The sequence below is a fragment of the Anomaloglossus baeobatrachus genome, chromosome 9 (genome assembly GCF_048569485.1).
Source record: "Anomaloglossus baeobatrachus isolate aAnoBae1 chromosome 9, aAnoBae1.hap1, whole genome shotgun sequence".
Classification (NCBI taxonomy): Eukaryota; Metazoa; Chordata; class Amphibia; order Anura; family Aromobatidae; genus Anomaloglossus; species Anomaloglossus baeobatrachus.
Genome location: NC_134361.1, coordinates 35,646,571 through 35,673,740, shown reverse-complemented (window position 1 = coordinate 35,673,740; position 27,170 = coordinate 35,646,571). Strand labels below are relative to the sequence as shown.

The window sequence follows — 27,170 nt, the reverse complement described above, 5'->3', positions numbered from 1 at the left end:
GCCCACGGCTCCCTCCTCTCCTCAGGACGCCGGCAGCCATTCCTGTCAGCTCCTAGGACGCTGCAGAGGGGAGACAAACTCTTGGGGACCCAGGCAGGGATTCGGGTGGCCACACAACCGCTTTAAGCGGGCGGTAAGCAGCACCTGAGGTGCTGACCCCACTTGTGTAGAAGTGTGTTTATAGTTTATATGTTTGCTATACTTTACACTGTATGGTGCACAGTTGATTTCTGGTTATATACCCTGTTGTGTTGCTCAAAGGACAACAAAACACAGGCTTACTATGCTGCCTGCGCCGCATGTACAACCTCGTTACCGGCAGGTTCCACTGACCCTCATGGTGGGCCCCTGTGGCACTTGCTCAGGCATCTGCTAAGGGGGACCCAGGGGGAACAACCAGCTAACATGTCCAGGTGACAGGGACGGAGTTTGCAGTTTTTACTGACAGACTTTCTGAGACTATGGCTAAAATACTAGAAGCTTTGCAGTCCGGACTGGTATCTCAGACCATGGGCACTGTGGAATCATTGCCCCCTAGTTCCCCTCAGTTGGAACAACAATGTTCTCCCGGGGTGTCTCATAGATCCCAGGGTGAGGTCTCTGACACGGACCGCAGTCCCAGACCGCCTAAGCGAGCTCGCTTGGAAATCCCCTCGACCTCATCACATTGTTCAGGGTCTCAGAGAGATGACTCTCTGTATGATGAAGCGGAGGTAGCTGATCAGGATTCTGATCCTGAAGCCGCTCTCAACCTTGATACCCCTGAGGCGGACGCCATAGTGAATGATCTTATTGCGTCCATAAATATGAGGCTGGATGTTTCTCTCTCAGCTCCTCCAGCAGAGGAGTCACCTTCTCAGCAGGAGAAGTTCCGTTTCAGGTCCCCCAAGCGTACAGCGAGTATGTTTCTGGATCACGCCGACGTCAGAGAAGCAGTCCAGAAACACCGAGTTTGTCCGGATAAGCGTTTTTTCCAAGCGCCTTAAGGATACACGTTATCCCTTCCCCCCTGACGTGGTCAAGGGCTGGACTCAGTGTCCCAAGGTGGATCCTCCAATCTCTAGACTGGCGGCTAGATCCATAGTTGCAGTTGAAGATGGGGCTTCACTCAAGGATGCCACTGCCAGACAGATGGAGCTCTGGTTCAGATCCATCTACGAGGCTATCGGCGCGTCTTTCGCTCCAGGCAGTATGGGCACTCCAACCCATCTCAGCGGGTCAAGCCCAAATTGACGCACTCACACGTACGTCTGCGCCGCTAGTGGCTTCCATAACCTCTCAAACGTCGGCATTTGCGTCCTACGCTATTAATGCTATCCTGGACTCTGCGAGCCGTACGGCGGTTGCAGCCGACAATTCGGTGGGGGCCTTGTGGCTACGGGAACCGCCGGAGGTACCGCTACCAGGGCGGCTTCCTCATGACATACGACAGCCTCACACCGCATCCTCGGTCGGTGGCAGGCTCTCCCTCTTCTGCGGCACCTGGCTGCCACAGGAAAAAGACCGATGGGTGAGGGACATTCTGTCTCACGGTTACAGGATAGAGTTCAGCTCTCGTCCTCTGACTCGATTCTTCAGATCATCTCCGCCCCCTGAAAGAGCCGATGCTCCTCTGCAGGCGGTGGGCACTCTGAAGGCAGAAGGAGTGGTGATCCCTGTTCCTCTTCAGCAACAGGGTCTCGGTTTTTACTCCAACCTGTTTGTGGTTCCAAAGAATGACGGGTCTTTCCGTCCTGTCCTGGACCTACAACAGCTCAACAAACACGTGAAGACCAGGCGGTTCCGGATGGAATCCCTCCGCTCCGTCATCGCCTTCAATGTCCCAAGGAGATTTCCTTGCATCGAGCGATATCAAGATGCTTATCTTCACGTTCCGATTGCTCCAGAGCATCAGCGCTTCCTGCGCGTCGCCATAGGAGACGAACACTTTTCAGTTAGTGGCACTGCCGTTCGGCCTGGCGACAGCCCCCCGGGTTTTCACCAAGGTCATGGCTACAGTAGTCGCGGTCCTCCACTGCCAGGGTCACTCGGTGATCCCTTACTTAGACGATCCGCGAGTCAAAGCTTCCAAGAGGCATGCCAGCACAGCCTCAACGCTACTCTGGAGACTCTACAGAGTTTCGGGTGGATCATCAATTTTCCAAAGTCAAATCTGACACCGGCCCAATCGCTGACATATCTTGACATGGAGTTTCATACCCTCTCAGCGATAGTGAAGCTTCCGCTGAACAAGCAGCGTTCACTACAGACGGGGGTGCAATCTCTCCTTCAAGGTCAGTCACTCCCCTTGAGGCGCCCCATGCACTTCCTCGGGAAGATGGTGGCAGCAATGGAGGCAGTCCCTTTCACGCAGTTTCACCTGCGTCCTCTTCAAAGGGACATCCTACGCAATGGGACAGGAAACCGACGTCCCTCGACAGGAACGTCTCCCTCTCTCAGGCAATCAAAGCTTCCCTTCGGTGGTAGCTTCTTCCCACTTCATTATCGAGGGGGAACTCCTTCCTTCTCCCATCCTGGGCGGTGGTCACGACGAACGCGAGTCGGTCAGGGTGGGGAGCAGTTTTTCTCCACCACAGGGCTCAGGGTACGTGGACTCAGCAAGAGTCCTCGCTTCAGATCAATGTTCTAGAGATCAGGGCAGTGTATCTGGCCCTAAAAGCGTCCCAGCAGTGGTTGGAAGGCAAGCAGATCCGAATTCAGTCGGACAACTCCATAGCGGTGGCATACATCAACCACCAAGGAGGGACACGCTGTCGGCAAGCCTCCCAGGAAGTCCGGCGGATTCTACTGTGGGTGGAAGCCACAGCCTCCACCATATCCGCAGTTCACATCCCAGGCGTAGAAAACTGGGGAGCAGACTTTCTCAGTCGCCAGGGCATGGACGCAGGGGAATGGTCCCTTCACCTTGACGGGTTTCAGGAGATATGTTGCCGCTGGGGCATGCCGGACGTCGACCTAATGGCGTCCCGGCACAACAACAAGGTACCGACGTTCATGGCACGGTCTCAAGGTCCCAGAGCTATGGCGGCAGACGCCTTAGTTCAGGACTGGTCGCAGTTTTCAGCTTACTTACGTGTTCCCTCTGTTGGCACTGTTGCCCAGAGTGTTACGCAAGATCAGGTCCGACTGCCGCCGCGCCATCCTCGTCGCTCCAGACTGGCCGAGGAGGTCGTGGTACCCGGATCTGTGGCATCTCACGGTCGGTCAACCGTGAGCACTACCAGACCGACCAGACTTGCTGTCTCAAGGGCCGTTTTTCCATCTGAATTTTGCGGCCCTCAACCTGGCTGTGTGGCCATGGAGTCCTGGATTCTAGCGTCTTCAGGATTATCTCAAGAGGTCATTGCCACTATGAGACAGGCTAGGAAACCAACGTCCGCCAAGATCTACCACAGGACGTGGAAAATATTCCTGTCGTGGTGCTCTGCTCAGGGTTTTTTCTCCCTGGCCATTTGCCTTGCCCCCTTTTCTGTCCCTCCTTCAATTTGGACTGGAAAAGGGTTTGTCGCTCGGCTCCCTTAAGGGAAAAGTCTCAGCGCTCTCTATGTTTCTCCAGAAGCGCCTAGCCAGACTTCCACAGGTACGCACGTTCCTGCAGGGGGTTTGTCACATCGTTCCTCCTTACAAACGACTGTTAGAACCCTGAGATCTGAACAGGGTGCTGATGGTTCTTCAGAAACCACCATTCGAGCCTATGAGGGATATTTCTCTCTCACGCCTTTCGCAGAAAGTGGTTTTCCTAGTAGCAGTCACTTCACTTCAGAGAGTGTCTGAGCTGGCAGCGTTGTCGTGCAAAGCCCCTTTCTTCAGCGCTCTATTGGGAGACCCAGACGATTGGGGTATAGCTACTGCCCTCCGGAGGCCACACAAAGCACTACACTAAAAAGTGCAAGGCCCCTCCCCTTCTGGCTATACCCCCCCGTGGTATCACGGGTTCTCCAGTTTTCAAGCTTTGTGCGAAGGAGGTCAGACATCCACGCATAGCTCCACAGATTTTAGTCAGCAGTAGCTGCTGACTATTTCGGATGGAAGAAAAGAGGGCCCATATAGGGCCCCCAGCATGCTCCCTTCTCACCCGTGGATGGTGTTGTAAGGTTGAGGTACCTATTGCTGGTACAGGGGCTGGAGCCCCACATGCTGTTTTCCTTCCACATCCCCTTGTAGGGCTCTGTGGAAGTGGGATCCTGCCGGCCTCTAAGCTCTGACGCCGGGCTCCATCCACAGACCCATAGCACCTGATGGATACGGAGCAGGAGTACAATCAGGGACATGGCCCTGCATCATACAGGTACTCTGTGTCCCCGGCAGGCACAGACACACTCCGGGCTGGCTGGGTGTTGTAGTGCGCCGGGGACCGTAACGTTGGAGTTAGTGTTCCTACAGTTTACTGGGGGACTTTGTGTTGTGGGAACGCAGCGCCGACCCCCACTGGACCGGGCGGCGCTGCTGTGACTTGTGGTGCGCCGGGGACACGCCGACCGCGCTTTTACGGCGGCGGCGTTTATAAATCCAGTCCCCGGCTTTTGCGGCCTAGCTCCGCTTCGTTCCCGCCCCCACCCTGTCAATCAGGGTAGGGGAGAGACGCTGTTTCGCAGCAGCGACGAGGGCTGGAGCCTGATTTACATGCTCCAGCCCTCTCACTAGGCACAGAGGGAAGCAGGCTTCCCGCTCTTAGCCAGGAACGCCCAGGGCCCGCCCCCCCTCCTCTCCCAGGACGCCGGCAGCCATTACATGCAGTCTGGCTGGAGGAAGGACGCAAGGCTCTGGGAGACCTGGACTAGGGGGCTTTTGGCGACCACACACCCGCTCTTAAGCGGGCGGTAAGCGGCATTTCAGCTGGCCCCTCTAGTGCCTCAGTGTGTATTGGTGTACTGTGTCACCAGATATATATATTTATTTATTTCTTGCACTGTGAGGTCGCTTCCTGGCTGGATACCCAGATCACTCTGAGGAAGCAGCAACATGTCATCCACAAAACGCAAGGCTGCCAAGGCTAGGGCTGTGTACACTGCGTGTGCTGCATGTGGGGCTGCTCTACCAGCAGGTTCCAAAGACCCCCATTGTGTGCAATGCTCAGATCCGGTGCTGCTTCGCCAGCCGGAGTCCGGAGGGGTAGTGACCCAGGCTGAGACGCTTGTAAGTCCTGCCCCGGTGTCAGGGACAGACTTTGCAGTTTTTGCTGATGGAATGTCTGTGACTATGGCAAAGATCCTTGAAACTTTGCAATCCATGACTGGGGCTCAGTCTATGGACACGGCGAGGTCTCTGTCCTCTAATCCCCCTCAGTTGGAATTAGCCCAGACTGCAAGGGGGTCCCCGGCTTCCCAGGCTGAGTATTATGACTCAGATGATAGCCCCAGCCACCCTAAGCGAGCTCGCTGGGAAAGACCCTCAACGTCATCACACTGCTCAGGGTCTCAGCGCAATCAGTCGCCCTGTGATGCGTCTGAAGAGAGTGATCAGGAGTCTTATCCTGGAACCCCTCTCAATCTGGATACCCCGGATGGTGACGCCATGGTAAACGATCTTATCTCAGCCATTAATAGACTGTTGGATATTTCTCCCCCAGCTCCTTCTGCAGAGGAGGCAGCTGCAGAGCAGGAGAAGTTTCGTTTCCTCTATCCCAAGCGTAAATTGAGTGCTTTCTTGGATCACTCTGACTTCAGAGAATCAATCCAGAAACACGACGCTCATCCAGAAAGGCGTTTCTCTAAACGTTCTAAGGATACACGTTTTCCCTTCCCCCCTGATGTGGTCAAGCGCTGGACCCAGTGTCCAAAGGTAGACCCCCCGATTTCCAAACTTGCAGCTAGATCCATAGTTGCAGTGGAGGATGGCGCTTCACTTAAGGATGCCAATGACAGACAGATGGACCTTTGGTTAAAATCTGTCTATGAAGCTATCGGCGCGTCGTTTGCTCCAGCATTCGCAGCCGTATGGGCACTCCAAGCTATTTCAGCTGGTTTAGCAAAAGTGGATGCTATCATACATCCAGCGGCGCCGCAAGTGGCGTCCCTTACCTCGCAGATGTCTGCGTTTGCGTCTTACGCTATCAATGCGGTCCTAGAATCTACCAGCCGCACCTCAATGGCGTCCGCCAATTCGGTAGTTTTGCGCAGAGCCTTGTGGTTAAAGGACTGGAAAGCAGATGCTGGTTCCAAAAAATGTTTAACCAGCTTGCCTTTATCTAGAGATAGACTGTTTGGCGAGCCATTGGCTGACATCATTAAACAGTCCAAGGGTAAAGACTCTTCCTTACCCCAGCCCAGATCAAGCAAACCTCAGCAGAAAAAATGGCAGCAGAGGTTTCAGTCCTTTCGAGGTTCGGGCAAGACACAATTCTCCTCGTCCAAAGGGACTCAGAGGACGCAAAGAGTCTCAGATTCCTGGCGGGCTCACGCACGCCCCAAGAAAGCAAATGGAGGAACCGCTTCCAAAGCGGCTACCTCATGACTTCCAGCCCCCCCCCTCCGCATCTCCGGTCGGGGGCAGGCTCTCCCGCTTTTCCGACATTTGGACGTCACAGGTCAAAGACCGGTGGGTGACAGACATTTTGTCTCGCGGGTACAGAATCGAGTTCAGTTCTCGTCCTCCAGCTCGGTTCTTCAGAACCTCCCCACATCCAGACCGAGCAGATGCCCTGCTGCAGGCGGTGGACTCCCTAAGAGCGGAAGGAGTAGTGGTTCCTGTACCGCCTCAGGAACAAGGGCGAGGGTTTTACTCCAATCTCTTTGTGGTTCCAAAAAAGGACGGCTCGTTCCGTCCTGTTCTGGATCTAAAGCTGCTCAACAAACATGTGCACGCCAGACGGTTCCGGATGGAAACCCTCCGCTCTGTCGTTGCCTCAATGTCTCAAGGAGACTTCCTTGCCTCAATAGACATCAAAGATGCTTATCTCCACGTGCCAATTGCTACAGAACATCAACGTTTTCTACGTTTTGTGATAGGAAACGACCATCTTCAGTTCGTAGCTCTGCCATTCGGTCTGGCGACAGCCCCCCGGGTCTTCACCAAGGTCATGGCGGCGGTGGTAGCAGTCTTGCACTCTCAGGGACACTCGGTGATCCCTTACCTAGACGATCTACTTGTCAAAGCACCCTCTCAAGAGGCATGCCAACTCAGTCTACATGCTACGCTGGAGACTCTACAGACGTTCGGATGGATCATCAACTTTCCAAAGTCGAATCTGTCACCGTCACAGTCGCTAACGTATCTTGGCATGGAGTTTCATACTCGAGCAGCGAGAGTGAAGCTTCCGCTGAACAAGCAGCGGTCCCTACAGACAGGGGTGCAATCCCTCCTTCAAGGCCAGTCGCACCCCTTACGGCGCCTCATGCACTTCCTCGGGAAGATGGTGGCAGCCATGGAAGCAGTTCCCTTTGCGCAGTTTCATCTGCGCCCACTTCAATGGGACATTCTCCGCCAATGGGACGGGAAGTCAACGTCCCTGGACAGGAAAGTCTCTCTTTCCCAGACGGCCAAGGACTCTCTACAATGGTGGCTCCTTCCCACCTCATTGTCTCAGGGAAGATCCTTCCTGCCTCCATCCTGGGCAGTGGTCACGACAGATGCGAGTCTGTCAGGGTGGGGAGCAGTGTTTCTCCACCACAGGGCCCAGGGGACGTGGACTCCGCAGGAGTCCACCCTTCAGATCAATGTTCTGGAAATCAGGGCAGTGTATCTTGCCCTACTGGCCTTCCAACAGTGGCTGGAAGGAAAGCAGATCCGAATCCAGTCGGACAACTCCACAGCGGTGGCATACATCAACCACCAAGGAGGGACGCGCAGTCGGCAAGCATTCCAAGAAGTCCGGCGCATTCTAATGTGGGTGGAGGACACAGCCTCCACCATATCCGCGGTTCACATCCCAGGCGTAGAAAATTGGGAAGCAGACTTCCTCAGTCGCCAGGGCATGGACGCAGGGGAGTGGTCCCTTCACCCGGACGTGTTTCAGGAAATCTGTCGCCGATGGGGAGTGCCGGACGTCGACCTAATGGCGTCCCGGCACAACAACAAGGTCCCGGCATTCATGGCGAGGTCGCGCGATCAAAGAGCTCTGGCGGCAGACGCATTAGTTCAAGATTGGTCGCAGTTCCGGCTCCCATACGTCTTCCCACCTCTGGCACTCTTGCCCAGAGTGTTACGCAAGATCAGATCCGATTGCAGCCGCGTCATACTCGTCGCCCCAGACTGGCCGAGGAGATCGTGGTATCCGGATCTGTGGCATCTCACGGTCGGTCGACCGTGGTCACTGCCAGACCGACCAGACTTACTGTCCCAAGGGCCGTTTTTCCATCAGAATTCTGCGGCCCTGAACCTGACTGTGTGGCCATTGAGTCCTGGATCCTAGCGTCCGCAGGATTATCTCAAGGAGTCGTAGCCACAATGAGACAAGCTAGGAAGTCGACGTCTGCTAAGATCTACCACAGAACGTGGAAGATTTTCTTATCCTGGTGCTCTGCATAGAGAGTATCCCCTTGGCCATTTGCATTGCCCACTTTTCTTTCCTTCCTGCAATCGGGGTTGGAAAAGGGCTTGTCGCTCAGCTCCCTTAAAGGGCAAGTCTCGGCACTATCCGTGTTTTTTCAGAAGCGTCTAGCATGTCTTCCTAAGGTGCGCACGTTTCTGCAGGGGGTCTGCCATATTGTGCCCCCGTACAGGCGGCCGTTAGATCCGTGGGATCTGAACAGGGTACTAGTTGCTCTCCAGAAGCCGCCTTTCGAGCCTTTGAAGGAAGTTTCCTTTTCTCGCCTGTCACAGAAAGTGGCGTTTCTTGTTGCGATCACATCGCTTCGGCGAGTGTCGGAGCTGGCAGCTCTGTCATCCAAGGCTCCCTTCCTGGTGTTCCACCAGGACAAGGTAGTGCTGCGCCCCATTCCGGAGTTTCTCCCTAAGGTCGTATCCTCGTTTCATCTTAATCAGGATATATCCTTGCCTTCCTTTTGTCCTCATCCGGTTCACCGGTATGAAAAGGACTTACGTTTGCTAGATCTGGTGAGAGCACTCAGAATCTACATTTCCCGCACGGCGCCCATGCGCCGTTCCGATGCACTTTTTGTCCTTGTCGCTGGTACGCGCAAGGGGTTGCAGGCTTCTAAAGCCACCCTGGCTCGATGGATCAAAGAACCAATTCTAGAGGCCTACCGTTCTGCGGGGCTTCCGGTTCCTTCAGGGCTAAAAGCCCACTCAACCAGAGCCGTGGGTGCGTCCTGGGCATTACGACACCAGGCTTCGGCTCAACAAGTGTGCCAGGCAGCTACCTGGTCGAGTCTGCACACTTTCACCAAGCATTATCAGGTGCATACCTATGCTTCGGCGGATGCCAGCTTAGGTAGAAGAGTCCTGCAGGCGGCAGTGACACCCCCGTAGGGGAGGGCTGTTTTGCAGCTCTAACATGAGGTATCTCTTTACCCACCCAGGGACAGCTTTTGGACGTCCCAATCGTCTGGGTCTCCCAATAGAGCGCTGAAGAAGAAGGGAATTTTGTTACTTACCGTAAATTCCTTTTCTTCTAGCTCTTATTGGGAGACCCAGCACCCGCCCTGTTGTCCTTCGGGATTTTTTTGTTGTTTGCGGGTACACATGTTGTTCATGTTGAACGGTTTTTCAGTTCTCCGACGTTATTCGGAGTTAATTTGTTTAAACCAGTTATTGGCTTCCTCCTTCTTGCTTTGGCACTAAAACTGGAGAACCCGTGATACCACGGGGGGGTATAGCCAGAAGGGGAGGGGCCTTGCACTTTTTAGTGTAGTGCTTTGTGTGGCCTCCGGAGGGCAGTAGCTATACCCCAATCGTCTGGGTCTCCCAATAAGAGCTAGAAGAAAAGGAATTTACGGTAAGTAACAAAATTCCCTTCTTCCTGGTGTCTCACCAGGACAAGGTGGTTCTGCGTCCGGTTCCGGAATTTCTCTCTAAGGTGGTATCCCCCTTTCATCTCAATCAGGGTATCTCCTTACCCTCTGTTTGTCCTCATCCAGTTCACCAATGTGAAAAGGATTTGCACTTGATTAGATCTGGTGAGAGCACTCAGACTCTACATTTCTCGTACGGCGCCCCGGCGCCGCTCGGATGCACTCTTTGCCCTTGTCGCTGGCCAGCGTAAAGGGTCACAGGCTTCCAAATCAAGCCTGGCTCGGTGGATCAAGGAACCAATTCTCGAAGCTTACCGTTCTGCTGGGCTTACGGTTCCCTCAGGGCTGAAGGCCCATTCTACCAGAGCCGTGGGTGCGTCCTGGGCTTTGAGGCACCAGGCTACGGCTCAGCAGGTGTGTCAGGCGGCTACCTGGTCGAGCCTGCACACTTTCACGAAACACTATCAGGAGCATACCTATGCTTCGGCGGATGCCAGCATAGGCATACTAGTCCTTCAGGCGGCGGTTGCCCACCTGTAGGAAGGGGCCGTTTTACGGTTCTATTACGAGGTATTATTTTACCCACCCAGGGACTGCTTTTGGACGTCCCAATTGTCTGGGTCTCCCAATGGAGCGACAAAGAAGAAGGGAATTTTGTTTACTTACCGTAAATTCCTTTTCTTCTAGCTCCAATTGGGAGACCCAGCACCCGCCCCTGTTTTTTGTGTACACATGTTGTTCATGTTGAATGGTTTCAGTTCTCCGATATTCCTTCGGATTGAATTTACTTTAAACCAGTTTATAATCTTTTCCTCCTTCTTGCTTTTGCACCAAAACTGAGGAGCCCGTGAGGCACGGGGGGTGTATAGGCAGAAGGGGAGGGGCTTTACACTTTTAGTGTAATACTTTGTGCGGCCTCCGGAGGCATAGCCTATACACCCAATTGTCTGGGTCTCCCAATTGGAGCTAGAAGAAAAGGAATTTACGGTAAGTAAACAAAATTCCCTTCTTCCTGGTGCTTATAACGGTTTCCCTCCATGGCCGTTTGCCTTACCCACTTTTCTTTCATTCCTACAATCTGGAATGGACAAGGGTTTGTCCCTCGGCTCTCTCAAGGGCCAAGTATCGGCGCTCTCCGTGTTTTTTCAAAAGCGTCTAGCCAGGCTTCCGCAGGTCCGCACGTTCCTGCAGGGGGTCTGCCACATGGTCCCACCTTACAAACGTCCGTTGGAACCCTGGGATCTTAACAGGGTCCTAACGGCTCTTCAAAAACCACCTTTCGAGCTGCTGCGGGATGTCTCTCTCTCCCGTCTTTCTCAGAAGGTGGCCTTCCTGGTGGCGGTCACATCACTTCGGAGAGTGTCTGAGCTAGCAGCGCTGTCATGCAAAGCCCCCTTCCTGCTTTTTCACCAGGATAAGGTGGTTCTGCGTCCTGTCCCGGAATTTCTCCCTAAGGTGGTATCCCCTTTTCATCTCAAGCAGGATATCTCCTTGCCTTCCTTTTGCCCTAATCCAATTCACCAGTGTGAAAAGGATTTGCACTCTTTGGATCTAGTGAGAGCACTCCGGTTCTACGTGTCTCGCACGGCGCCCCTGCGCCGTTCAGATGCGCTCTTTGTCCTTGTCGCTGGCCAGCGTAAGGGCTCTCAGGCCTCCAAGTCAACCTTGGCTCGGTGGATCAAGGAACCGATTCTCGAGGCCTACCGTTCTTCCGGGCTTCCGCTCCCTTCAGGGCTGAAAGCCCATTCTACCAGAGCCGTGGGTGCGTCCTGGGCATTGCGGCACCGGGCTACGGCTCAGCAGGTGTGTCAGGCAGCTACGTGGTCTAGTCTGCACACTTTCACGAAACACTATCAAGTGCATACCTATGCTTCGGCAGACGCCAGTTTAGGTAGGAGAGTCCTTCAGGCGGCGGTTGCCCACCTGTAAGAGGGGGCCGTTTTCGGCTCTTTTTATCGAGGTATTCTTTTACCCACCCAGGGACTGCTCTTGGACGTCCCAATTGTCTGGGTCTCCCAATGGAGCGACAAAGAAAAAGGGAATTTTGTTTACTTACCGTAAATTCCTTTTCTTTGTCGCTCCATTGGGAGACCCAGACAATTGGGGTGTATAGCTTCTGCCTCCGGAGGCCACACAAAGTATTACACTTAAAAGTTTAACCCCTCCCCTCTGCCTATACACCCTCCCGTGCATCACGGGCTCCTCAGTTTTATGCTTTGTGTGGAAGGAGGCACACATCCACTCATGCATTCTCATATTAGTTACATCGGTTGGAAGAAAAGAGGGCCCCCAGGGGGCCCCCGGCATGTTCCCTTCTCACCCCACTACGTCGGCGGTGCTGTTAAGGTTGAGGTACCCATTGCGGGTACAAAGGCCGGAGCCTCATGCCGTTTTTCCTTCACCATCCCTTAGCGGCTCTGGGAGAAGTGGGATCCTGACCGGTCATCCATTTACTGGGACCGTGCTCCCTCCGCAGCCCCTGTGGGAATCTGCCGGACAGGAGTCTATTCATCCTCAGGGACCGGGCCCTGCATCTCTAAGGTACTCCGTGTCGCCATGGGGGCTGTGCATGGAGCGCCTTCTTCCCGGGCGCTGCAGCAGCCGCTGATTTGTGAAGACCGGCGGACTTCCGCGCCGACCGCGCCTGCTTGTCGGCCACGGTCTTAAATTTAGTCCCCGGCTTCATTGCGGCCTAGTAGCAAAACTCCCGCCCCCGGGCCTGCCTGTCAGGGGTAAGGGCGGGACTGCCGACCTGACGTCGGATGTGAGGGCCGGAGCATCCTGTATGTCTCCTTCCCCCCTCACTGATCACTGTGGGGACCCCAGATTCCCGCAATTTTCTAGCGCCGCCCACGGCTCCACTCCTCCCCTGAGAGCTCCGGCAGCCATTTTTTTGGCATTCTGCCGGTGGAGGATTACCAGAAAGAGCTCTGCAACTCTGGGAGACCTAAGGCAGGGAATCTGGAGGACACACACCCCGCTTTTTAGCGGTCGGTAAGCCACACCGGTCACCCGGTGCTGGTCCCCTTAGGGTGCCGGAATAGATACGTATTCTATATATATATTTCTGTTCAGTCGGGCTGTATACCCTTTCCCATATACCCTCAGTGATCACTCTCCTAGGAGACAACAGCATGTCGTCCACAAGGAGCAAGGGTGCTAAGGCACAGGGTTTTTTTGCGACCTGTACCTCTTGTGCGGCTATGTTACCTGCGGGTTCCACCTACCCTCACTGTGAGCAATGCTCGACCCCTGTTTTGCTTGCTCAGCCGGAGCCTCGGTCACTAGTGGGAGCCTCGGTCACTAGTGGGCCCCTCGGCTCAGGTAGACCCCCCTGCTCCTCCTGTCCAGGCGGCAGGGACAGAGTTTGCCGTTTTTGCTGAGAAACTCTCTGAGTCACTTTCCCAATCCATGGCTCAGTCTATGGACAAATGGTCTGCCAAGCTGCTAGAAGCTTTGCAGTCCAGACCGGTCCTTACACAGGCCCCGGGCCCTGTTGGATCGTCGCCTCCAGGCCCCTCTCGGTCCGCGCCGCAGCGCGCTCTCAGGGGGGGCCCTAGGTCTCACGTGGAGGACTCCTGCCCGGACCACAGTCCCAGACCGGCTAAGCGGGCTCGCTTGGAATCTTCCCCGACTTCTTCACGCTGCTCGGGTTCCCAGCTTGAGGACTCTATGGAGGACGAGGCGGACGTCGCAGCTCAGGGCTCTGACCCTGACGTTGCTCTCAATCTTGATACACCTGAAGGGGACGCCTTAGTAAATGACCTTATCTCGTCCATCAACCAGGTGTTGGATCTCTCTCCCCCGCCTCCACCTGTAGAGGAGTCGACTTCTCAGCAGGAGAAACACCAGTTTCGGTTCCCTAAACGTACACGGAGTGAGTTTTTCGATCACTCTAACTTCAGAGATGCTGTCCAGAAGCCCAGAGCGGTTCCGGACAAGCGCTTTACTAAGCGCCTCACTGACACACGTTACCCCTTCCCCTCTGACGTAGTTAAGGGTTGGGCTCAATGTCCCAAGGTGGATCCTCCAGTCTCTAGATTGGCAGCTAGATCTGTGGTATCGGTTGCAGATGGCTCATCGCTAAAAGATGCCACTGACAGGCAGATAGAGCTCCTGGTGAAATCCATCTATGAAGCCACGGGCGCGTCTTTTGCCCCGGCTTTTGCAGCCGTGTGGGCACTCCAAGCTATCTCAGCTTGTCTGGCTGAGATTAATGCGGTCACACGTAATTCTGCTCCGCAGGTTGCGTCTTTGACTTCTCAGGCGTCAGCTTTTTCTTCCTACGCCATGAACGCAGTCCTAGACTCTGCTAGCCGTACAGCGGTGGCATCCGCTAATTCTGTGGCAGTCCGCAGGGCCATGTGGCTGCGCGAATGGAAGGCAGACTCGGCTTCCAAGAGGTTCTTAACCGGTTTGCCGTTTTCTGGCGACCGATTGTTTGGCGAACGATTGGATGAGATTATTAAGGAATCCAAGGGAAAGGACTCCTCCTTACCCCAGTCCAAACCGAAGAGACCTCAGCAACGGAAAATACAATCGAGGTTTCGGTCCTTTCGTCCCTCCGCCAAGCCCCAATCCTCTTCGTCCAGCAGGCCGGAGAAAGGCCAGAGGAACTCCTATGCGTGGCGGTCCAAGTCACGCCCCCAAAAGGCCGCAGGAGGCACTGCCTCCAAGGCGGCCTCCTCATGACTCTCGGCATCCCCGAACCGCATCCTCGGTCGGTGGCAGGCTCTCCCGCTTTTGCGACGCCTGGTGGCCACATGTTCAAGACCGATGGGTGAGAGACATTCTGTCTCACGGTTACAGGATAGAGTTCAGCTCTCGTCCCCCGACTCGTTTCTTCAGAACCTCTCCGCCCCCCGCTCGGGCCGACGCACTTTTTCAGGCAGTGGACGCTCTGAAGACAGAAGGAGTTGTGATCCCCGTTCCCCCTCAGGAACATGGTCGCGGCTTTTACTCCAACTTGTTCGTGGTGCCAAAGAAGGACGGTTCATTCCGTCCCGTTCTGGACCTCAAACTACTCAACAGACATGTGAGCACCAGACGGTTTCGGATGGAATCTCTCCGCTCGGTCATCGCATCGATGTCACAAGGAGACTTCCTAGCATCGATCGACATCAAGGATGCTTATCTCCATGTGCCGATCGCACCCGAACATCAACGCTTCTTGCGTTTCGCCATCGGGGACGAACACCTTCAGTTCGTGGCATTGCCTTTCGGCCTGGCGACAGCCCCATGGGTGTTCACCAAGGTCATGGCATCCGTTGTGGCGGTCCTACACTCTCAGGGCCACTCGGTGATTCCCTACTTGGACGATCTCCTAGTCAGGGCACCTTCTCAGGTGGAGTGTCAAAACATCCTTACCGTCGCTCTGGCGACTCTCCAGCAGTTCGCGTGGATCATCAACTTCCCAAAATCCAAGTTGACACCGACCCAATCACTGACTTACCTCGGGATGGAGTTTCATACACAGTCAGCGGTAGTCAAGCTACCGCGGGACAAACAGCTTTCTCTGCAGGCAGGGGTGCAATCTCTTCTTCGGGGTCAGTCACACCCCTTGAGGCGCCTCATGCACTTCCTGGGGAAGATGGTGGCAGCAATGGAGGCAGTGCCCTTCGCGCAATTCCATCTGCGGCCACTCCAATGGGACATTCTCCGCAAATGGGACAGGAGGTCGACTTCCCTCGACAGGAACGTCTCTCTTTCCCTTGCAACCAAGACGTCTCTTCAGTGGTGGCTCCTTCCCAATTCTCTATCGCAAGGAAAATCCTTCCTACCCCCAACCTGGGCTGTGGTCACCACGGACGCGAGCCTATCAGGGTGGGGAGCGGTTTTCCTCCGCCACAGGGCTCAGGGAACCTGGACTCCGGTAGAGTCATCCCTTCAGATCAATATTCTGGAGATAAGGGCAGTGTATCTAGCCCTATTGGCTTTTCATCGGTGGCTGGAGGGCAGGCAGATCCGTATCCAGTCGGACAACGCCACTGCCGTCGCATACATCAACCACCAAGGCGACACTCGCAGTCGTCAAGCCTTCCAGGAAGTCCGACGGATTCTGCAGTGGGTGGAAGCCACAGCCTCCACCATCTCCGCAGTTCACATCCCGGGCGTAGAAAACTGGGAAGCAGATTTTCTCAGTCGTCAGGGCATGGACGCGGGGGAATGGTCTCTTCACCCAGACGTGTTTCGAGAGATCTGTCGCCGCTGGGGAACGCCGGACGTCGATCTCATGGCGTCACGGCACAACAACAAAGTCCCGACATTCATGGCCCGGTCTCAAGATCACAGAGCTCTGGCGGCGGACGCATTAGTTCAGGATTGGTCGCAGTTTCGACTGCCTTATGTATTTCCTCCTCTGGCGATGCTGCCCAGAGTGTTGCGCAAGATCAGGTCCGACTGTCGTCGCGCCATTCTCGTTGCTCCAGATTGGCCGAGGCGGTCGTGGTACCCGGATCTGTGGCATCTCACGGTGGGTCAACCGTGGGCGCTTCCAGACCGCCCAGACTTGCTGTCACAAGGGCCGTTTTTCCATCTGAATTCTGCGGCCCTCAACCTGACTGTGTGGCCATTGAGTCCTGGCTCCTAGCGTCTTCAGGGTTATCTCAGGATGTCATTGCCACCATGAGACAGGCCAGGAAACCAACGTCTGCCAAGATCTATTACAGGTCTTGGAGGATCTTCTTATCCTGGTGCTCTGATAATGGTTTTACTCCCTGGCCTTTTGCCTTACCCACTTTTCTTTCATTCCTTCAATCCGGAATGGACAAGGGGTTGTCACTCGGCTCTCTCAAGGGACAAGTATCGGCGCTATCCGTATTTTTTCAAAAGCGTCTGGCCAGGCTTCCGCAGGTCCGCACGTTCCTGCAGGGAGTTTGCCACATAGTCCCACCTTACAAGCGTCCGCTGGAACCCTGGGACCTTAACAGGGTGCTAACGGCTCTTCAGAAACCACCTTTCGAGCCGCTGCGGGATGTCTCTTTATCACGTCTTTCGCAGAAGGTGGCATTTCTAGTGGCAGTTACTTCACTCCGAAGAGTGTCGGAGCTGGCAGCGCTGTCATGCAAAGCCCCCTTCCTGGTTTTTCACCAGGATAAGGTGGTTCTGAGTCCTGTTCCGGAATTTCTCCCTAAGGTGGTATCTCCTTTTCATCTCAATCAGGATATCTCCTTACCTTCATTTTGCCCTAATCCAATTCACCAATGTGAAAAGGATTTGCACACATTAGATCTAGTGAGAGCACTCCGGTTCTACGTGTCTCGCACGGCGCCCCTGCGCCGTTCAGATGCGCTCTTTGTCCTTGTCGCTGGCCAGCGTAGGGGTTCGCAGGCTTCCAAGTCAACCTTGGCTCGGTGGATCAAGGAACTGATTCTTGAAGCCTACCGTTCTTCTGGGCTTCCGCTTCCTTCGGGGCTGAAAGCTCATTCTACCAGAGCCGTGGGTGCGTCCTGGGCATTGCGGCACCGGGCTACGGCTCAGCAGGTGTGTCACGCAGCTACCTGGTCTAGTCTGCACACTTTCACGAAACACTATCAGGTGCATACCTATGCTTCGGCAGACGCCAGTCTAGGTAGGCGAGTCCTTCAGGCGGCGGTTGCCCACCTGTAAGAGGGGGTCGTTTCGGCTCTTTTTATCGAGGTATTCTTTTACCCACCCAGGGACTGCTTTTGGACGTCCCAATTGTCTGGGTCTCCCAATGGAGCGACAAAGAAGAAGGGAATTTTGTTTACTTACCGTAAATTCCTTTTCTTCTAGCTCCTATTGGGAGACCCAGCACCCGCCCCTGTGCCCTTCGGGCTGGTTGTTCTTTTGTGTACACATGTTGTTCATGTTGAATTGTTCTTTTGGTTCATGGTTTTCAGTTCTCCGAACATCCTTCGGATTGAATTTACCTTAGACCAATTTATAAGTTTCCTCCTTCCTGCTTTTGCACCAAAACTGAGGAGCCCGTGAGGCACGGGAGGGTGTATAGGCAGAGGGGAGGGGTTATACTTTTTAAAGTGTAATACTTTGTGTGGCCTCCGGAGGCAGAAGCTATACACCCAATTGTCTGGGTCTCCCAATAGGAGCTAGAAGAAAAGGAATTTACGGTAAGTAAACAAAATTCCCTTTTTTTCTTAATTATTTCAAAAAATTTATGTGTTCCTTTTTTTCCCTCTTTTTTCATTGTGTTTGACTGATTAAACTTTATTTAGCAATGTCTTGATGTTCAAAACGCAATGGAAATAGCATGTAAAAAGCGCTGAAAACGCATCTAAAACGTGGAAAATATGCATGCGTTTTCAGCGCTAAATTTTGGAAAAAGGCAACTTTGGCAAAATCAATTAAAGGCAAAAACGTGCGTTCTGAACTGCAAGTAGGACGACGCAAAGTGCGAACATAGCCTAAGACACACAGCATGAAAATCGGAGCGAGTGGAGTGTGATAAAACATCGCATTCCATTCGGACCAATATTAGCCTGTGTGCCAGCGCACATGAGCGATTATTTTTTCATCCCTAATCGGACCGAGAAAACAGTCGCGTCATGCTGCGGGTGCAATGCAATCCTTGTTTCTCTCGCACCCATTCAAGTCTATGGGGCGAAAAAAAAACAAAACAAAAAAACCCCCACACTTTGACAGCAAGAGGTTACATAAGAAAAAGCAGTTCTTGCATGTGGTACAGAGGCTTGAAGGCAGGCCCAAAATCTTGCACACGTTTATAGCAGCAGAAGGCCGATCTGATTAAAGGGGTTTTCTTCGGCGCTCCATTGGGAGACCCAGACGATTGGGTGTATAGCACTGCCTCCGGAGGCCACACAAAGCAATTACACTAAAAAGTGTAAGGCCCCTCCCCTTCTGGCTATACACCCCCAGTGGGATCACTGGCTCACCAGTTTTCTGCTTTGTGCGAAGGAGGTCAGACATCCACGCATAGCTCCACTGTTTAGTCAGCAGTAGCTGCTGACTATATCGGATGGAAGAAAAGAGGGCCCATATGGGGCCCCCAGCATGCTCCCTTCTTACCCCACTTGTGGTTTGTAAGGTTGAGGTACCCATTGCGGGTACGGAGGCTGGAGCCCACATGCTGTTTTCCTTCCCCATCCCCCTGTGGGGCTCTGAGGAAGTGGGATCTTACCGGCCACCAAGCCCTGAGGCCGGGCTCCATCCACAGACCCATAGAACCTGCTGGATGTGGAGCGGGAGTGCCATTCAGGGACAAGGCCCTGCAACTTTCAGGTACTCTGTGTCCCCGTATGACAGGCCACGCACATCCCAGACTTGCTGGGTGTGCTAGTGCGCCGGGGACTGTAGCGCTGTGCGCTGGGCTTATAGTCCCCGCAGATTACTGGGGGACTTTATGTGTGTGGATCGCCGCGCCGACCGCCCCTGGAGCGGCGGCGCAGCTGCGACTTGTAGTGCGCCGGGGACGCGCCGACCGCGCTTTTACAGCGGCGGCGCTTCTAACTTTAGTTCCCGGTTTGTTCTGCGGCCTAGCTCCGCTTCGTTAACGCCCCCCACCCTGTCAATCAGGGTAGGGGAGAGACGTTGTTCAATCGGTAGCGCCGAGGGCTGGAGCACGATTTACATGCTCCAGCCCTCTCACTGAGCACAGTAGGACACAGGCTTCGCGCTTTTTCTCTGTGCACGCCCTAGGCCCGCCCCCAGGCTTGCAGCTCCCCAGGACGCCGGCAGCCATTATACACATGCAGTCTGGCTGGAGAACGGACGCAGGCTCTGGGGGACCCAGGCTAGGGATTTCTGGCGACCACACACCCGCGCTAAGCGGGCGGTAAGCAGCACATACGTGCGGCCCCACTAGTGCCACAGTGTTATATTTGTGTACTGTTTTTCGCTGTACCAGATATATTTATATATATATATACTGCACTGTTTGGTCGCTTCTTGGCTGTATACCCTATATTCCTCTGGGGAGACAACAACATGTCATCCACAAAACGCAAGGGTGCCAAGGCAAGGGCTGCTTACACTGCTTGTACAGCATGTGGGGCTAATCTACCAGCAGGCTCCAACGACTCTCATTGTGTGCAATGTTCAGTCCCAGTGGCACTTCGTCAGCCAGAGCCTATGGTGGTGGTAGCCCAGGCAGAGTCGCCTGCGAACCCTGCCCCGGTGACGGGGTCAGAATTTGCAGTTTTTGCTGATAAAATGTCTGTGACTATGGCAAAAATCCTGGAAACCTTGCAGTCCAGGCCAGTTGCTCAGACCATGGACACCGCTGTGTCTATGTTCCCCGGCCCCCCTCAGCTGGAATTAATCCGTAATTCAAGGGGGTCCCAGGCATCACACGCTGAGGGCTCTGACTCCGATGACAGTCCCAGTCCGCCTAAGCGAGCTCGCTGGGAGAGACCCTCCACGTCATCACGCGGATCAGGGTCTCAGCGAGAAGGGTCTCTATATGATGACTCAGAGGTGGGTGATCAGGAGTCTTGTCCTGACGCCGCACTCAATTTGGATACGCCAGATGGTGACGCCATGGTAAATGACCTTATAGCGGCCATCAATAGGCTGTTGGATATTTCTCCCCCAGCCCCTTCTGCAGAGGAGGCAGCTGCCCAGCAGGAGAAATTCCATTTCCTGTATCCCAAGCGTAAATTGAGTACTTTTCTGGACCACTCTGACTTCAGAGAATCCATCCAGAAACACAATGCTTATCCGGACAAGCGTTTTTCTAAACGCCTTAAGGATACACGTTATCCTTTTCCCCCTGACGTGGTCAAACGCTGGACCCAGTGTCCAAAAGTGGACCCTCCAATATCCAGGCTTGCAGCTAGATCCATAGTTGCAGTGGAGGATGGGGCTTCACTTAAAGATGCCAATGACAGACAGATGGACCTTTGGTTGAAATCTGTCTATGAAGCTATCGGCGCGTCGTTTGCTCCAGCATTCGCGGCCGTGTGGGCGCTCCAAGCTATTTCAGCTGGTCTGGCACAGGTGGACTCTCTCATACGTCCAGCAGTGCCGCAAGTGGCGTCCCTAACTACACAAATGTCTGCGTTTGCGACCTACGCTATCAATGCGGTACTGGACTCTACGAGCCGTACCTCAATGGCATCCGCCAACTCTGTAGTTTTGCGCAGAGCCTTGTGGTTAAAAGAATGGAAAGCAGATTCTGCTTCTAAAAAATGTTTAACCAGCTTGCCATTATCTGGAGACAGACTGTTTGGTGAGCAATTGGCGGAAATCATTAAACAGTCCAAAGGTAAGGACTCCTCCTTACCCCAGCCCAGATCAAGCAAACCTCCACAGAGGAAGTGGCAGTCAAAGTTTCGGTCCTTTCGAGGCTCGGGCAAGCCCCAATTCTCCTCGTCCAAAGGGACTCAGAAAGAGCAAAGGAGCTCTGATTCCTGGCGGGCTCACTCACGCCCCAAGAAAGCAACCGGAGGTACCGCTTCCAAGGCGGCTGCCTCATGACTTTCGGCCGCCTCCCTCCGCATCCTCGGTCGGTGGCAGGCTCTCCCGCTTTTGCGACATTTGGCTGCCACAGGTCAAAGACCGGTGGGTAACAGACATTTTGTCTCACGGGTACAGGATAGAGTTCAGTTCTCGTCCTCCGCCTCGGTTCTTCAGAACTTCCCCACATCCCGACCGAGCAGATGCCCTTCTGCAGGCGGTGAATTCTCTAAGAGCAGAAGGAGTGGTGGTCCCTGTTCCTCTTCAGGAACGAGGTCAAGGTTTTTACTCCAATCTCTTTGTGGTGCCAAAAAAGGACGGCTCATTCCGTCCTGTTCTGGACCTAAAACTGCTCAACAAGCATGTGAACGCCAGGCGGTTCCGGATGGAATCCCTCCGCTCAGTCATTGCCTCAATGTCTCAAGGAGATTTCCTAGCATCAATAGACATCAAGGATGCTTATCTCCACGTGCCGATTGCTACAGAGCACCAACGCTTTCTACGCTTCGTGATAGGAGACGACCATCTTCAGTTCGTAGCTCTGCCATTTGGTCTGGCGACAGCCCCACGGGTGTTCACCAAGATCATGGCGGCAGTGGTAGCAGTCTTGCACTCTCAGGGACACTCTGTGATCCCTTACTTGGACGATCTACTGGTCAAGGCACCCTCTCAAGAGGCATGCCAACTCAGCTTGACTGTTGCACTGGAGACTCTCCAGACGTTCGGGTGGATCATCAACTTCTCAAAGTCAAATCTGTCACCGACCCAATCACTAACGTATCTTGGCATGGAGTTTCATACTCTCTCAGCGATAGTGAAGCTTCCGCTGGACAAGCAGCGGTCTCTACAGACTGGGGTGCAGGCTCTCCTTCAAAGTCAGTCGCACTCCTTAAGACGCCTCATGCACTTCCTCGGGAAGATGGTGGCGGCAATGGAGGCGGTTCCGTTTGCGCAGTTTCATCTGCGCCCACTTCAATGGGACATTCTCCGCCAATGGGACGGGAAGTCAACATCCCTGGACAGGAAAGTCTCCCTTTCCCAGACGGCCAAGGACTCTCTGCAGTGGTGGCTTCTTCCCACCTCATTATCACAGGGAAGATCCTTCCTACCACCGTCTTGGGCGGTGGTCACGACAGACGCGAGTCTGTCAGGGTGGGGAGCAGTTTTTCTCCACCACAGGGCTCAGGGTACGTGGACTCAGCAGGAGTCCACCCTTCAGATCAATGTTCTGGAAATCAGAGCAGTGTATCTTGCCCTACTAGCCTTCCAGCAGTGGCTGGAAGGAAGGCAGATCCGAATTCAGTCGGACAACTCCACAGCGGTGGCATACATCAACCACCAAGGGGGGACACGCAGTCGGCAAGCCTTCCAGGAAGTCCGGCGGATTCTGATGTGGGTGGAAGCCACGGCCTCCACCATATCCGCAGTTCACATCCCGGGCGTAGAAAACTGGGAAGCAGACTTCCTCAGTCGCCAGGGCATGGACGCAGGGGAATGGTCCCTTCACCCAGACGTGTTTCAGGAAATCTGTCGCCGATGGGGAAGGCCGGACGTCGACCTAATGGCGTCCCGGCACAACAACAAGGTCCCAACCTTCATGGCACGGTCTCGCGATCAAAGAGCGCTGGCGGCAGACGCCCTAGTGCAAGATTGGTCGCAGTTCCGGCTCCCTTATGTGTTTCCACCTCTGGCACTCTTGCCCAGAGTGCTACGCAAGATCAGATCCGATTGCAGCCGCGTCATACTCGTCGCCCCAGACTGGCCGAGGAGGGCGTGGTATCCGGATCTGTGGCAGCTCACGGTCGACCAACCGTGGGCACTACCAGACCGACCAGACTTACTGTCCCAAGGGCCGTTTTTCCATCGGAATTCTGCGGCCCTGAACCTGACTGTGTGGCCATTGAGTCCTGGATCCTAGCGTCTTCAGGATTATCCCAAGGGGTCGTTGCCACCATGAGACAGGCTAGGAAGCCCACGTCCGCTAAGATCTACCACAGAACGTGGAGGATATTCTTATCCTGGTGCTCTGCTCAGGGAGTGTCTCCCTGGCCATTTGCATTGCCTACCTTTCTTTCTTTCCTGCAATCTGGGTTAGAAAAAGGTTTGTCGCTCGGCTCCCTTAAAGGTCAGGTCTCGGCGCTATCCGTCTTTTTTCAGAGGCGTTTGGCACGCCTTCCTAAGGTGCGCACGTTCCTACAGGGGGTTTGCCATATCGTACCCCCGTACAAGCGGCTGTTAGATCCATGGGATCTGAACAGGGTACTAGTTGCCCTCCAGAAGCCGCCCTTCGAGCCTCTGAGGGAGGTTTCACTTTCTAGACTATCACAGAAAGTGGCTTTTCTGGTAGCGATCACATCTCTTCGGAGAGTGTCTGAGCTGGCAGCGCTGTCATCCAAGGCTCCCTTCCTGGTCTTCCACCAGGACAAGGTAGTGCTGCGCCCCATTCAGGAGTTTCTCCCGAAGGTGGTATCCTCTTTTCATCTTAATCAGGATATCTCTTTGCCTTCGTTTTGTCCTCATGCAGTTCATCAGTATGAGAAGAATTTACATTTGTTAGATCTGGTGAGAGCACTCAGAATCTACATTTCCCGCACGGCGCCCTTGCGCCGTTCGGATGCACTCTTCGTCCTTGTCGCTGGTAAGCGCAAAGGGTCGCAGGCTTCTAAGGCCACCCTGGCTCGATGGATCAAAGAACCAATTCTTGAAGCCTACCGTTCTGCTGGGCTTCCGGTTCCATCAGGGCTGAAGGCCCATTCTACCAGAGCCGTGGGTGCGTCCTGGGCATTGCGACACCAGGCTACGGCTCAACAGGTGTGCCAGGCAGCTACCTGGTCGAGTCTGCACACTTTCACCAAACATTATCAGGTGCATACCTATGCTTCGGCGGACGCCAGCCTAGGTAGAAGAGTCCTGCAGGCGGCAGTTGCCTCCCTATAGGGGAGGGCTGTCTTGCAGCTCTAACATGAGGTATTCTTTACCCACCCAGGGACAGCTTTTGGACGTCCCAATCGTCTGGGTCTCCCAATGGAGCGCCGAAGAAGAAGGGAATTTTGTTACTTACCGTAAATTCCTTTTCTTCTAGCTCCTATTGGGAGACCCAGCACCCGCCCTGTTGTCCTTCGGGATTTTTGGTTTGTTTGCGGGTACACATGTTGTTCATGTTGAACGGTTTTCAGTTCTCCGATGTTACTCGGAGTGAATTTGTTTAAACCAGTTATTGGCTTTCCTCCTTGCTTTTGCACTAAAACTGGTGAGCCAGTGATCCCACTGGGGGTGTATAGCCAGAAGGGGAGGGGCCTTACACTTTTTAGTGTAATTGCTTTGTGTGGCCTCCGGAGGCAGTGCTATACACCCAATCGTCTGGGTCTCCCAATAGGAGCTAGAAGAAAAGGAATTTACGGTAAGTAACAAAATTCCCTTCTTCCAAAATTAGAAAATCGTTGCTCCATTCATAACAGAGCTGAGGTACCAGACAATGTGTGAAGGGTGCGGCGCCATTTCTGAAAGAAAGCAGCCATGATTGTCACTTGTATCAGACATTTAGCCTGGTGTCCCACTTGCACCGCAAACCTTGCGCGAGGCAATCGCATCACCTGTCACGGACTCACACTCTGCTCACAGGAGCGGGTCGGCTGCATAGAGATACTCCTGTGAGCAGAATGTGCGTCCGTGCCGGGTGATGCACCGCAAACCTTGCGCGAGATACACGCGAGGCAATCGCAAGCGGGACACCGGCCTTAAAGGGAGTGTGCCATCCCTAAAAGTGAAATTAAAGGGAACCTGTCAGCAGAAATTCAGCTTTAAACTTAAAGTTTCCCCCTCTGCAGCTCCTGGGCTGCATTCTAGAAAGGATCCTATAGTTTTTGTGCCCCCTTTTAAACCAAATTAAATACTTTATAAAGTTGTACCTTTTCCTATGCAAATCTTGTAAATTATCCATGGGGGCGGGCTGTCTGGTGTCCGTTACTGTCCCTCCTGCCGATTTACGCCGTCCCCCAACGCTCCATTTCATACATCAGGACGCCGCGCACTGCGCCCTAGGTCCCGCGCATGCGCCGTGCGACTGTACCGGGACTGTGCACAGTGACCGCTGGTGACGTGTGTCGCAGGCACGAGGTTATGGGCGGCGCTGTGATTACATCAGCAAGTGCCCTCCCATAATCTCGTGCCCGCCCTTTCCCCTCTGCCTCCAGCGTTCTGCAAAAGCGCTGGCCAGGTGACCCGACGTCACCTCTTTCTCATCTTACCCTGCAGCAGGAAATAGATGGGAGGAGCGGAGCAGGACACCACCAGTTACGAGAGGTGACGTCGGGTCATCTGGCCAGCACTTGCGCAGAACGCTGGAGGCAGAGGGGAAAGGACGGGCACGAGATTATGGGCGGGCACTTGCTGATGTAATCACAGCGCCGCCCATAACCTCGTGCCTGCGACACACGTCACCAGCGGTCACTGTGCACAGTCGCACGGCGCATGCGCGGGACCTAGGGCGCAGTGGGCGGCGTCCTGATGTATGAAATGGAGCGTTGGGGGATGGCGTAAAATCGGCAGGAGGGACAGTAACGGACACCAGACAGTTCGCCCCCATGGATAATTTACAAGAATTGCGTACCAAAAGGTACAACTTTATAAAGTATTTAATTTGGTCTAAAAGGGGGCACACAAACTATAGGAACCTTTCTAGAATGCAGCCCAGGAGCTGCAGAGGGGGAAACTTTTAGGTTTAAAGCTACATTTCTGCTGACAGGTTCCCTTTAAACCATTAGTACATTCTGTGAGGCGACTTTATCACAAGTTGGATTCTTCTAGGGGTTCAGATTTTGCTGGTTTTGTTTTTATGTAGAAACTGTTTTAATACATATGTAAATCAAGGGACCTCGGTGCTGCCTGGATATGACCTAGGTCTTGAAAACCATTCCACCCCCCCTTTTTTTTTTAATCATTGTCTGCCATTTCCTTTATTACTGATAGCACTCCAAAGAGTACTGTCTGTACTGAGTCCTTTGCCCTGCACACCGACAATGCAGAAGCCGAGATCTCCGTCTTGGCGCCCTCTGATGCTTATCTGCGGCGGCCGTCAGCTGCACACAGAATCACACAGCAGCGGGCGGGTGATGTTGGCGGGAGAGAGGAGCATGCTCACACCGAAACTGTGCATGCTCAGCTCCTGCAGTGTCAGTGTGCAGTGTTGTGTATTCAGTACAGGCTGCTGAGTTGTCCCATCGCTACATGTTTGCCATAAATGTGTAATAATTGGGGGTGCCAGTTCTGGGCATCTTATGTCTGAAGACCCGAGCCCTGGAATTGAGGTGTCACTATACAGGTGCTATTCCCTCCTTTTACAGCTCTGGGAATGTATATATGCATTTTGCTTCCTGTCCTAAAGTATAAACACTGACTATGCAGATCCCCGGGAAGAGCATTTCCCAGTGTGTGGAGTATTACTACACCGCCTGGAAGACGAACGTCAGCTCCGAGAGACGCCGGACTCCCGCTCCAGGGCACGCGCTCCGCACCGAGCAGGGTAGTGATACAGAAGAGCCCCGGGGAGAAAAGGCAAGTAACGGAAGAGGCCTCCGCTCTGGTGTTCGGCCATTGTATGTACTAATCTACATCTGTTCATCCAAATAGGAACCGCGCGGTGGAGTCGAGGTGAAAGGCAAGAACCAGAAGAAGAAAACAGGACACAAGGTGAAGACGGAAACGAGAGAACAAAAGTTCATAAAATTTCCATGCCGAGAGTGTGACAGGTAAATATTAGGGTCACAGTGCATGCGCCCTCAACAAAATATATAATATTTATTCATTTATATAGCGCTATTAATTCCACAGCGCTTTACATACATTGGCAACACTGTCCCCATTGGGGCTCACAATCTAGGTTCCCTATCTGTATGTTTTTGAAGTGTGGGAGGAAACCGGAGAACC

At 53.9% G+C, this 27,170-nt stretch overlaps 1 protein-coding gene across 1 annotated transcript in view; it reads left to right on the top strand.

Annotated features, from left to right (window-relative positions):
- ZNF541 (zinc finger protein 541) overlaps positions 1–26,873 on the top strand; it is a 158,458-nt gene extending 131,585 nt beyond the window's left edge. Inside the window, exon 12 of the mRNA XM_075324844.1 lies at positions 26,649–26,873. Within this exon, the coding sequence (XP_075180959.1) occupies positions 26,649–26,873 (225 nt within the window). The remainder of the gene's footprint in view (positions 1–26,648) is intronic.
- Positions 26,874–27,170: the final 297 nt, after the last annotated feature.